General features: G+C 40.7%; 1 protein-coding gene across 2 annotated transcripts in view; it reads left to right on the plus strand.

The window, feature by feature from the left end:
• The first annotated feature begins 804 nt into the window (after positions 1-804).
• Positions 805-13,580, plus strand: part of HBP1 (HMG-box transcription factor 1) — a 33,458-nt gene continuing 20,682 nt past the window's right edge. The window contains exons 1-6 of one of the 2 annotated variants that reach the window (XM_032769825.2): positions 805-874; positions 6,362-6,554; positions 7,823-8,057; positions 9,321-9,453; positions 11,083-11,194; positions 11,285-11,394. In XM_032769825.2, the coding sequence (XP_032625716.1) occupies positions 6,386-6,554; positions 7,823-8,057; positions 9,321-9,453; positions 11,083-11,194; positions 11,285-11,394 (759 nt within the window). In that variant the 5' untranslated portion in view covers positions 805-874; positions 6,362-6,385. Of the gene's footprint in view, positions 875-3,783; positions 4,559-6,361; positions 6,555-7,822; positions 8,058-9,320; positions 9,454-11,082; positions 11,195-11,284; positions 11,395-13,580 lie in introns of those variants that run through there. The other variant, XM_075064889.1, reaches the window with a different exon arrangement.

The raw sequence follows: 13,580 nt of genomic DNA on the forward strand, positions 1-13,580 counted from the left end.
GGGGAGCGGAGCGGGGCGCCACCGAAATCGTGCGCAAGTTCGGTGTCCGGCTGCCTGCGCCAGCCCCCGCCGGAGGCGCGGAGCAGCGCCGGTGCTGCGCTGTGTGGCCCCTGCACCGGAGGCGGGGGGCGCTGCCTGAATCGAACGGGATCAAATCCGCCACACGGGCCGGGGGGCCCCGGGGAGCCCTAGTGCGGGTCAGCACCCTCCAGGGGGGGCGCGGGGCGACCCCACTGTCCCCATCCCCCACCAGGCTTGTTGTTACGCAGTGTGAATGAATGGGCCTTGCGCGCATGCGCCGTGCTGGGGAAAGTTTATAAACAAGGGCAGCTTCCAGGCGCTGATCACATGACGGGAGGGGGATGGGGGCCTGGCAGCTGCGGAGCCCGTTTCCTCCCTGCAGCCTATGGCTAACAAGCCCTCCAGCCGGGCCTTGGTCAGTCACTGCGGGGACACCCTTACCGGCGTCCGCTTCTCTCAGCCTGGCCACTGGGCTTGTGGTTCGTAGACTACATCCAGGCTTCTTCGTCTTGTGACTCAAGGACAGATCTGTCTGCTGCTGTGTTTGGACAGTGGCGGCTGCAAGTGCTGCTGCGGTATAAATAAAAATAACCCAAATCCTCTTTTGGAGGTTGATAGTTGCCTAGTGACCATGATCTAATTACATGTATTAGCGGCAAACAGAGGAAAGTCCCAACCAGTAGTTTCTATAGAGCAGACCCTCCCCCCCTCTTTATCTAATCTAATGGAAACTGGGGCTAGATCAGCTAATCAAAAATTCAGAGATGTTCCCATTCTCCAAATTGTGTGAGGCCGCGGTGCCATCTAGCGGCCCTGGGGGAAAGGGCCTGCTTCTGGACCTGTGTGGGCTGAGGTGAATTATGAGCAAAATTTAGAAGAATGTGAATGGAAATTGGGGGGTCTTAAAAATTTATTAGCTGTCTGAAAAGCCATAAATGCCCAGGACAACTTTGGGTGGATGATAAGCAATGATTTCTTGGGGGGAAAAACAATTTTTGATTTTTTTTTTAATTTGAATTAAATACAGGTATAGAGTGTTAAACTAGCTTTTGACAGTAGTCTCTTCTGAAAGTGCAGAGAGATTATTTTTGTTTTAGTTTATTCAAGTACTTTAGGTCACTGTCTCTCAGTCTTTCCAGACTACTGTACCCTTTTCAGTAATCAGATTTGTCTTGCATATCCCTAAATTTCACAGCACTTTAAAACTATTTGCATACAAAATCAGGCATAAACATACAAAAGTATCACAGCAAACTACAGAAAAAATGCGTATTTCTCATTTTTACCATATAATTATAAAACTTATTAGAATATAAATAGTGTACTTAGATTTGAGTGTATAGTATATAGAGAAATATAAACAAGTCGTATGAAATTTTAGTTTGTACTGACTTCAACAGGCTACATAAATTGCACTAGTGTAAAACTAGTCAAATATCTAGATGAGTTGATGTATCCCTGGAAGACCTCTGCATACCCCCAGGTGTAGTTTACCTCTGGTTGAGAACCACTGGTCAATGACTAGTTAATTCAAAGTTAGGAAACCAATTCAAAGCTTGTTTTCCTCTTCCATCTGTGAATAAAAACAAGGTCTGAGAGAATGAGCTACCAGTTCTAAAATCTTGAAGAACATGGTGACCAGAAACAATCAATTCAATTCACTAACTACAGATATTTCTGTTGTTTAATAAATGAGTTAGTTTTATATGTAAAACATGTTTTCATAATTTTTTAAATAAACTTTTATGTATCAGTACAGCAAATGTACTTTTATTTAACTTAAAAAAACTATTTTAAAATGTTTCTGTGCATTTAATTGTTTTAATTCCCATCCAAATAGAGCATGACACAAATTACAAAAATTTTAATCAGCTAGGATATGTCATTGACTATTTTCTGACGTAAAAAATTAAGAATCTGAATAAAAGTAAATTAAGTAAATTGCTCAAATTAATCTCTATATATATATTTAGATATAGTTTTTATTCTCCTGGTTAGCAAAAAAAAGCATGAAATTTAGTGTGTATTTAGGTGCAAATCAACGTGTTCTAATGGTTACCAACCAAGAAAAATTAACCTTTCTTTAGGAAAATAACTAAAAAGTACAATTGCAAAATCAAGATTAAAATCAATTATTTAACTCAAGGTTTTCTACTTGGTGATTTAAATTATGATTGAATTCAGTGATTTAAATCATTTTCATTTTAAATAAATCCACCCGGACACTAGACGTTATTGAACATCCTCCTCAGTTAAAATCAGCTGAAAAGTACTTCATCTTCCTTATGTGATATGAATTACTACCATCCTTCTTTCCAAATATAGAACAGAAATATTTATTGTATACTTCTGCCTTTTTTTGCATCATTATGAACACTTCTACCATCTCAATTTAGTAATGAGCTCATACCATTGCTAGGATTTCTTTTGTTCCTGGTATACTTAAACTCTTTCCTGTACTTAGTCTTGCCAGCCATGGAATTTTGTCTTTAGCTTTCCTTATCAACATTACACACTCCATAACTTCTAAAATATGCAATTTGCTATGTCTCCCTCTCTACATTTGCTATATATTGCTTTTTTATTTCTAACTGTTCCCTTCATATGTCCACTGAACCAGACCATGATGGGCTATTATCCAGGGTGGATTGATTCCAAAAGTAAAAGTTTTATAACTATTATAACATGAGTTATCAATATCAGATGTCAACATATGCAAAGTAAATATTCTTAAATAAAACTTTAGGTTCTCAAGCTGCATTTTTCTTACTTTGCCTGCCTGTAAATTTTGATTATTATAGTTGGAAATATTTTCTAGTCAGTTTGAATGTGTATGGTCAAATCAACATTTACTGATAAAAACTGAATACTTTCAAGTCTAAAAATATGCTTAATCAAACACAAGTTATTGGGCTCAATGCAGGGATAACGGGATGAAATTTAGTGCCTGTGATATACAGGAGGTCAGACAAGATGAATTAATGGTCCCTTCTGGCCTTAAAATTTATGAAACTAATTCACACCTAGTCACTTATCTAATATGTCTTCTAAAGTGTGGTAGTTCACCGTACAAAAGTCAAAATGAAAACAATGTCCCAGTCCCAGAAGCTTGTAGCATTTTTAATATCTTGCAGTAGGTAGACATGCTCCCCTTTCCTGTTCAACTTCCTAAAGATTTCCAATGCCCCTTAAAATCTGGCCTATGAACTGCATGATCTAGGAGTAATTTGGGGGTTAAATAAAATGTCTAAGCATGTACATGCAACTTTCATTTGGAGATAATTATGCTGTAATCCAATTCAAACAGGTAAAAGGATCCTATGTGTGGCATTTAAATGGTTTGAGTAGACTAGCACTTCTTTGACCCTCCTCAGAAAATAAAAGACAGCTTGTAGAATTGGATAAAGCCATTGGAGTTCAGTATGTCTAATTCTAAAATACTCTGTATACAGCGTAATTTATTGTCTTACTGGATTTTCTGAGACTTTGGCAGTTGATTAAGGAAAAATAATGCCAAAAGGAAAACCACAGGATAAAGTTTCACCCAAACATCCCAGCTCAGTGTGGCTTTGGTAGATGTTGCTCACCCTTTGGAAGAAGTCTCACTGAACCCCATTTTTTTGAATAGAGATACTTATCCATTTTAATAGAAGGTATATAACCCAATAAATAAAATCATTATTAATTATTGTCAATTTCTTAAACATGAACAACTCAACTAATTTTTAAAAGTTGTGTTTATACAGTCATTCACATTTGTCTTTGTTAACCAAAGGAAATAAAATGTTATTACAATGTTGTGCTACAATTTTGTACTTCTAGCAAATATATTTATCACAAACGTTTTTGAGCATGAAACTGAATTAAAAAGAAAACCATTTATACTCTCAGGCTAATTACTGTTAATTCCATGACCGTAACATCCTAGGGGAGAGAAAAAAGCATATGATGCCCAAATCAGACTTCAATCTACCAGGATAAAACATTACAAAATGAACTTGGGCCCATTTTTTTTTCTTTCTTGTTTGTCGAAGGCATTTCTAGACTTTTGCATACAGAGAGATTTTTGTCTGGGTAAAATTATTAAGAGCTGGAAACATTAACTCATTTGCTGACTGGAAAATGTATTCTTCATGCACCTTGTACAGGTTGTATTCGTCATAGACTTTGACTTTTATTAGGTAAATTTTATTATGAACTTAGCATTTGTTTTAGAGAAATATCTTCCCTGTGGAGCAGCTAACTCAGTCATTTTGGTAGGGACAGAAAAATCAAGCAGAAAAAAACAAATCCATGAAAGAAGAGAAGAAGGAAGCAGAGAGAACACAAGGGACAGCAAAACTAGGTGGAAGGGAGGAAAAGAAGGGCATAGACAGAAAAGAAGAGAGAACAGCTAGAAGAACAGAGAGTGCTCTGATTTGATGTGATCCCTTGTTGTGATCCCTTCCTTACCTCCCCCATGAGGAGCCAGACCCAAATGGAGGATGGAGGGAGAAAAGCTAGAAAGAATATAGAATGAAGGAAGGAAATAGGGATGGTAAAATAAAAATGACATGATGCATGTAGCACTTAGATAATGATGTTTATGCACATAAGTAACTTTCTCCATTTCACTGTGTAGTCCCCTGGAGAGCTCTGTTAGAACAAATTCTACTTTCAGCTGCACAAGTCTGAGTTGAGTAATTAGATTATAACTGACTTAAAAAATCTGAATGCATAGCTGAACAAATTTGGAGTGGGGAGCAAGGTGATGGCAAAATATTGATTAGGTGACTTGAGTCAAATTATTGCTTAATACTAGACATAACTAGATTGATGCTGTTGACCACAAAGTGTTACTGACAAAGATGTGGTTTCTAGTAAGGGTGGATAGTGTTGCTCATGTGGCTGTGCAGCTTTTTAATAGTATTGTACAACTCTGATTGAAATAAATGACAAGACTCCCACTGACTCCAATGATAGCTGGATCAGGCCTTAATGAAAGCTTCCCATGGGTAGTTATTGGCAATTGTTCTTCTGCTTCTGAAATCCCTCTTATGCAGAATACCACAGGGCATTATTTTGCCATCCTTCTTGTTGAATGTATATGTGAGGCAATTAGAAGTCCTGTTTAGCTCTCCTCAGCTTGAAAGGAGACAGATTCTACAGTAATATAAATAATAATAATAATAATAATAATAAATGGTAAAGGATACTCATGGCCCCAGAAGTGCCTCTGCCATCGTGTTTCCCCACTAAAGAAAACATTAATGACTTAGTAGACATGCCAAAGCTGGCAACAAATGAAAATAAGACAAGTGTGCAATAGTGTCAAATAATTTAATTGTGATAGCAGAAGTCTATTTGTAGTGTGGTTGTGGTTGATTTTCAAAGGAACAAATGGGAGAGTTAGGCTTAACTGTCCTGTATGCCTTTGAAAATCTTCCCTATTATTATTGCCAGGTTTTATTATTTATATTGTGGTAGCATGTGGCGACCTCTGCCAGGTCAGGGCCCCATTGTGCTAGTCACTGTACATAGTAAATAAGTCAGCCCAAAGAGTATACAATCTAAAAGACAGAGTGTGAGGTGGATGAAATAAGTTCATAGGGAGGTACAGTAACAAAAATAGGCTATTTTAGCACAGACTTGCTGCGTGCACAGTTTATAGCCAGTGAGTTGTGGTAATCTCAATCACAACCTCCTAACCATTTTCAGGTGGCAGTTTTCTATATACATAGAGCAAAGGGAAGATAGTCTCACTTCTTAATAGATTATTCTTCAAATAATTATAGTGCACATGAGGTGCACATTTAGTTGTCTTGTGTCTTGGAATTTTGTCAGTTATCCATCTCTTTGTATTCTGCCTTGTTATAAAACACCCATGATTACCTTTTCAGTGATACTTTTTGAAAGTAGTCAGGAATCATGTTACAGTGGCTTTAGTCCATCTTTACCTGAAAGACCAGTAAATAAACCAAATTATTATAGCTAAAAAAGAAAGTTTTCTAATCTTTAGGAAACAGCAGTTGTGCAGAATAACCACTTGCTCCTCTCACAGTTGGTACTAACATTTAGTAGTATTCCTTTTATTTTAAATGTTACAGCACCAGGATTTTAGGAAATGAAGAAAGCAAGCTGTCATTGTAATTCAAATGTGTAATGAAACTTACTAAAATTGTCTTTTTGTTTTCCACTACAACTTAGCGTTTTGATAATACAAGAAGTTAGATAAAAGAAGTAGATAAGATTTTGGAGAAGGGAAGGCTTGGTGATAAGGCTACAGTTTGTATGTGGAGCCACATAACATACCTAATATTTCATAATTTTTGTGTGTGTGTAATTTTGTGTCTTTTCAAAGTCAGAAAATTTAAAGCATCCTAACATGGTGTGGGAAGTGAAGACGAATCAAATGCCTAATGCCGTACAGAAACTCCTGTTTGTAGTGGACAAGAGAACTTCAGGGATGACTGAGTCATTGGAGTTACTGAAATGTAATGAGAACCTGCCATCTTCTCCTGGATATGCATCCTGTGATGAGCACATGGAGCTTGGTAAAGAATTTAATAGCTTTCTAAAAGTTATATAAAGGGCCCAGTTCTGTAATTGCTTCACGTGTGAAATTCCTGTTGAAGTCCATGCAGGTTACACACATGGAGTAACAACAGAATCAGACAGAATTTTCCTCTTTCTAGGTTTACTTCTGTTTTTTATTATTTCACGAAATATGCATGGTACGATAGTTGATGTATCATGCCATCTTACAGTCCTAAGGCACAATGGTTTCCCTGTTTAGCCTATCACCAGCTCCTGCCCCATTCACATACAAGCAGATGTTGACAGAAACTTGCTTTCTTAACTCAGGGCTGTAAGTTTCTGCTCACAACTTCCAGTGAAGTTCTTTTTGTTGGGGTAGAAGTACACAGACAAAGCTTTACATCTCATCTCTCAGGTCCAAGTCCAAATGCAGATTCTGGCCTAGAGGAACATTTAGCTTCGTTGCTATCATGTTCAAGAAAAGCAGTATATAAATAATTGAATAATGTGTAATTAGTAAAATATTCACGTTATATGAAGTTACATGGTAGTTCTATACATGAAGTACAATAGTGTTATTAAATGACAGGAGTAGAGTGTATATTGATGGCAGTAAGAACTTAAATAACAAATGGGGGAGTCTGCTTTTGCAAGAATGTTTAAAATGTAAAATGTGAAGGCTACTGTTCATATGTATAAATGCTGCATTCATGGCTTCTGAGATATCTCTCTCCAGATTAGCTGTGAAACTTTGACGGAAATAGCTCTGGATGTTTATAGTTTTGTAGAAGCTTTCCTGTTAAAGCAGTTAGATTGTAGTGCTTGATATTCATTGAAGATTTTAAGTGGTGTAGTGTAAAGACACAGAGTAACTTAATTTACTGATTCATCAGGCTCAAACTGATGCTATTCCCCTCCCCATGTTGTTTTAATTAAACCTAAAAAATACTGCATCTGCTATCAGAACCACTTTTGTATGTATTTATTTGTGTTTATAAAACTTGATCTTTGAAAGGATATGTTCAGTTTAATTTTTTATTAAAATTGTTGCCTAAAAGTAAAAATAGGAGTTTAGAAAACCATGCTATAGTGTCACGTCTGCAGCCCTGTATAAGTAATATAGATGAGAAAAGGATTTGAGAAGCACAGATAATTGCTATTTAGAAGTTTTTTTAAGTTACTGTGTCCCTTCTCCTTTTGTTCACCACAGATTCTTTTATCCACAATTGTTAAGTAAAATTCAGCCATGGGGAAAAAACATGATTTCTTTTGTACTTGTTCGTAGATGATCTTCCTGAACTACAGGCTGTTCAGACTGATTCTACCCCAACTGCGCTCTTTCAGCTTGGTACAGATATTTCACATCAAGAATATTCAAGGCCTTCATGGAACCAGCATACCTCGAATAACAATTCAGAAAATGCTTATTCTTGTGAGAATGGGGTGAACTGGTTGACAGAACTGGCAAACATAGCCACTAGTCCACAGAGTCCTCTCATGCAGTGTTCTTTTTATAACAGGTACAGGCATTAATTTTGGTTCTTTTAGTTCTAAAATATACAATATTGTTTATGTTGTTACAAACATTTCCTTTGTTCCTCAGAGGGCTCTATGTCCCAACTGAAGCTCTGAGCATTCCCTTTTTTAACCCTATTTTTGATCTTCCCATTCCTGCATGATAGCCACATTCCTTTCCCAGAATACAGCATGGGAATCCTTTTAGTGCCTGTTGCAGCAGCTTCATAATTGCCTATGTGGGATGAAGTTAAACAGTGCTAGGCAGTCTCTCACCACAAAGAGATCAGAATATGCTCATCCTGCTGTGGCGCTGTATGAGAGACTATAGGTATTTCTGCGTTGCAATCGAGAGGTGTGATTGCAGCATGTGTAGACATACCCAAACTAGCATTGATCTAGCTAGATCAAAGCATGCTTGAGTATGTCTACAGGTGCTGCAATCATACCTCCCAGTTGCACTGTAGACATACCTTGTGTCAGAAGCAGTGGAAGCATAGCATGAGAGCCAACCAGACTTGTGGCAAAGGGTGCTTAGATTGAAAGCTGCTCTGCAGGTTTAGTTGGAATCTGGGGTGTTGGCTTGTTTCATGTGGCTCTCCGGTCTATGCAGTGCCGATCCTTCCACATGTGAGCGTGGGAATGAAGCAGCAGCATAACTATGACAATATGTTGTATTTTTAGATTAACGTCTCATTTGGTTAAGGAATGATCTTGTCATTTTTTAAAAACTTCCGGCATTGTTATTTCCATGCATACCTGGTTGTATTAGAAATTGGCTGAGATGCTAAGGAATGGTATGGACCAAAGTCATAATTACAGGAGAAAAACTGAAAATAATTGTCTGATGAAAGCGTGAAGACTTCCATGGGGTATGGTAAATGAAGTGACTTATGGAGTAGAGATTGCCTAGTGACTACATATATAGAAGCTTAAGAACCCAAGTTAAATCACTAAACATGGGTATTAAATTGCTCCTACACAATGTGCTAAATGTCTGCCTATTTTGGATGTTATGATTTAATGATAAATTCAGCTGTGTGTAAGGGAAAGCTGTGTGTGTATATGGCTGTCTGTGTGTAAAATATGAACACAGGCAAGACGTTTATGCACAAAGTTTGGTTGTAGACAAAGAGTATTGGCTTTTGGATTGAAATGTATATATGAAAAAGAATTGTAAAAAAAAATCTATTTAGAGTAATATTAGTATAATCTTGTGATGCCAAAATATCAAGTTTTATTGTAATAAAAATAATTTTTCATTGTAGATCATCTCCTGTTCATATAATAGCAACAAGCAAAAGTTTACATTCCTATGCACGTCCTCCACCAGGATCCTCAAAGAGTGATCCCAGCTTCTCTAAGTATCACTTAGATGAAACACCAGTCAGACATGAAAGGGTGAGTTGTCCTGAAATGCTTGTTAAAGTATGTGAAGAATTAGGACAGGCAGGCAAAAGTTTTTAGAAACAGAAGAAAGTACAAGAATAAAAATGTATACATTCCTAAAATCCTTCCTGTTGTAAGCAGGGCTTTGGAGCGGAGCCCAGAGCTGGAGCCCAGAGCAGCTCCGGAGCAGTGGAGCTGCAGGTTTTTGCCTGGAGCGGAGCTGGAGCAAGCTCCAAAGCCTTGACTGTAAGCTAGATTCCCCATTATCATTTTTTTAGCACCAGCATCGTGGCTGTACACGACACAAAGATAAGCCTGTTACCCAACGAGATTACAATCTAAAACACAGAGTAGGTGTACTAGAAATGCAGAGGAGGAAATAACAAGTTCTTGTCATTTAATTATTGTATTTTGAACTTACACGTGTTGATATTGTGAAAGAGGCGATGCCTCAGACCTTTAAAGATATGAACAAAGGACCAGCCTCAAGATTATGCTCTACATTGCCATTAGTGTTCCCTCTAATTTTTTACGTCCGTGTGCAGAAAGAATTTTGTTATGTGCACCAGTATGGTCATAGGTGGGTTTGGAGTGTGGGAAGGGACTCAGGTTTGGGGCAGAGGGTTGGGGTGCAGGGGGGGTGAGGGCTCTTGTTGGTGGTACAGCTCTGGGGTGGCATGAGGGGATTGGGGTGTAGGAGGGGGCTCAGAGCTAGGGCAGAGGGTTGAGGTGTGGGGGGTGCGGGTTCCGGGATGGGGCCAGGAATGAGGGGTTTGGGCTGCAGGCTGCCCCGGGGCTGCCGTGGGGAGAGAGGACTTCCTCTCACCTCCTCCTACCATCCCCCTCCCGACCTTCTGTCACCACAGCAGCTTGGGGCCGGGTGAGAGGCATCTCTCCCCGACTGCGGCAGCTCTGGTAGAACTGCGCTGGGGGAGGGGCTTCTCTCCCCAGCAGCTCCGGCAGGCCTGGGCCGGTGGCAGGGCTCCTCTCCCCGGCAGCTCTGGTGGGGCTGGGAGGGGGCAGGGTGCCTCTCTCTAGTGGGGCTGGGCTGGGCTGAGTGAGGGGCTCCTCTCTCTAGCAGCTCTGGCAGGGCCGAGGGAGAGGCACCTCTCCCCACCTGCCTGCACAGCCTTGAGAGGTTGCTTCCCAACTCTACAGAGAACATAGATTGCCATGTGTGTTTTTTAGCTTTAACTCCTGTCTGTTGGTCTTTGGGTCTGATCCTGTTCCCACTAAACTCAGTGTCAAAACTCTCATTGGCTTTAGTGGAAAGAGTATGACGCCCTGGATACTGACAACATTTAGCTACATTGTGGGATGATGGGATGCATTGGGTTTTGCAAAAGTGTTCCCTGTAGCTGAGTGAGGAATGGAATTGAAAGGTTCTGAAAAAAATGGTGTCTAAACTTTGACCAGAAAGATGATGGTTCTGTTCCTCAAAAAGTCAAGCATGAAATTGAGCACCGGTTCAGATTTCCTCCCCTTCCCTTGAGCCTTTGTATCCCTATTTCCAAGGAATCCTCATTTTACAATCCTCAGCTTGAAGTCAATGTGTAAAAGTTAAGCACATGCATTAATATATTCAGAATTAGCCCTAAAGATATATGTTAAATCATTTATATGTTTTTGTTTTCTGAATAGGCAAGTAGTGAATCAGAGTCTGGTATTTTCTGCATGTCATCGCTTTCAGACGACGACGATCTAGGATGGTGCCATTCTTGGCCCTCAACTGTTTGGCACTGTTTTTTAAAAGGTAAAATAGCATTCATTGTAGGATCCTTTTTTTTAATAACAGCTGCTTCTTTTGACAGAAACTTACTGACCTTTTCTTTTCAAATGTCAGGCACACGTTTATGTTTTCACAAAGGACACAACAAAGAATGGCAGACCGTTGAACATTTTGTTAGAGCGGAAGGCTGTGAAAATGAAGACGATTTAATGGGAACTTACAAGGTAGTTCTTTAATGTACTGAATCCTTTACAGTAACCGTAGTACAGTGCTTATATTGTGTGCAACATTATCCACGTCTTGTTGCATGAGGAGGGTTCTTTTTTGGTAGATGCAGCTGTGTATCCTGCTTAGGTGTCTGTGTGCCCAGTGCACTGGAGCTGGATAATTTTGCCTAGCAGTACCCATAGAAGATAGGTGCTCATAAACCCTCTCGTGGCTATATAAATCAGTGCTGCTATAACCCCCCCTCAGTTCCTTCTTGTCATCTGTGGCTGGAGTCAGATCTCTGTGTGGTTCACAACCTCTCTATTTCTTAGTGACTTTTTCTAGTTTGTATATAGTTAATTAGTATCCTTAGTATAGTGTTAGTTGAATTTCTTGTTAGTTAGCTTTAGTTGAAGTATTTCCCCGGGGATGCCCTTATCAGGATTTAAACATTATCTGTCATGTGAGGAAGCAATTCCCGTCAACAATCCCCACACGCAGTGCTTGCCGTGCTTAGGTGAAGTCCATGTCAAGGAGTGTTTGTTTGCAAATTGTTTATGATACGGATTCAGGTGGTGAGGGATCTTAGTCTAAAGCTGCACCGGCTTGAACAGGCCATGTGACTTGCTTCAGCTCTGAGGCCTGCATTGGATGGGAGGTTGCCTTTGGGTTCTGAGAGTGCTGTCTGGAGCAGATGGGAGAGTTGTTCCCCCTAAGGTGCACCAACGAAAAGATCAGATAAGACCAATCGAGGCCATTCAAGATCATCCGCCTCCTCCAGAAGGAGCGCAGACTAGCACAGTGTGAATGCCAATGTGCAGATTGGAGCAGGTTCCGTCAACAACTCCCGGGTACAGGGAGGTCAGAGAACCCCTTACCATTGACTGCGCTCTGGCCACAGGGCATCCGTTGAGTTTGGTACCGACAAGGTCAGTGCTGGCACTGACTGTTTCTGCGCTGGTGGTCTATCAAGTGGCTCCTCTGGTTTTCTGTCCTGAGTTTGCCCTTGCTCCAGGCCTTTGTCAGGGCTAGCATTGTTTATAGCCCCATTGGCTAAGCAGGCAGCTGAACCTTTGGATCCATCAGCACTGCACCCCAGTGTTTCCCTTCTACAATCGGTGGAAGTGGGGCTGGTGCCAGACTCGGCATCAGGAAACTGCTTCAGATCCCCTGCTTTTGGTGCTGCACTCACCACCCTCTGCTTTGGGACCATCAGTCACCTTGGTACATCTGCCAACTTTGTGGTCAACCATTGCTTCCAGCTCAGAACACAATGAAGGCATATTTGGTGCCGGTTGTAACATTTCCACCATCAGCATAAGTTCCCTCTTCATTCTGGGCTATAAATGAGTCAGACCTGTTGCTCGCCCCCTCTGGGCTGGCTCCACCTTTATCTCCGGAAGCCCGGCATTCCTTGGTGTCCAGGTCGGTTTCTTCCTTCTTTCCATTACCTTAGTAGCATTGGGGGGTGGAGTGCTATGGTTACCAGGATTGGTATGTGATTTGTGGTCAGGATGGTGCCCCTGGCCTGGCACCTACTGGCCACCAGTGGCCATACCAGTGGCCTCCCTGGAATCTGTGGGACGCTTCTTGGTTGCAGAGGTCCACCTCCTCATCTAACTCTAAAGTGAGATCACCGTTGATTTGCCACAGGACCAGGCATCAGTGAACCTTCCCTTCCAGAGCCTCCAGAGTTATCCCATCCAGATCTGACTGTCCTGGATCAGGATCCAACTCTGGCAGTTAATGGCTTCATCTTCATCCTTAGACAATTCCATGGTTCCCGGCTCTTCCTCTCCTTCAGTACCAGAGGATTTCAAGGCATACCCAGGACCTTTTGCGGCATGTGGCTGCTTCCCTGCATATTGAAGCAAGAGATCCTTCAGGAGAATACCCATAAGTTGTTGAATATTCTGCTGCTATCTGCTCCTTGGAGAGTTGCCCTCTCTATTAATGATGTACTCCTAGAGCCTGCTAGGGTTCTGTGGAGCAGTGGTTCTCAAACGTATTTGATTGTGCTGCCCTTCTTTTTGTCTGTAGTAGTTTATGCCCCCTCACCGCCACAAGTACGTATATCAATATATGTGGTGGCCCGGGTGCTTCACTTGAACCAGTTTTTGCTTTGTTTTTCACATGAGTTTTTTTTTCTTTCTGTTGCATGAATGAGCCAATGATCCATTGTAATAAGGAGCAAAAGCAAAAC

Source organism: Chelonoidis abingdonii, chromosome 1, assembly GCF_003597395.2.
Source record: "Chelonoidis abingdonii isolate Lonesome George chromosome 1, CheloAbing_2.0, whole genome shotgun sequence".
Lineage (NCBI taxonomy): Eukaryota > Metazoa > Chordata > Testudines > Testudinidae > Chelonoidis > Chelonoidis abingdonii.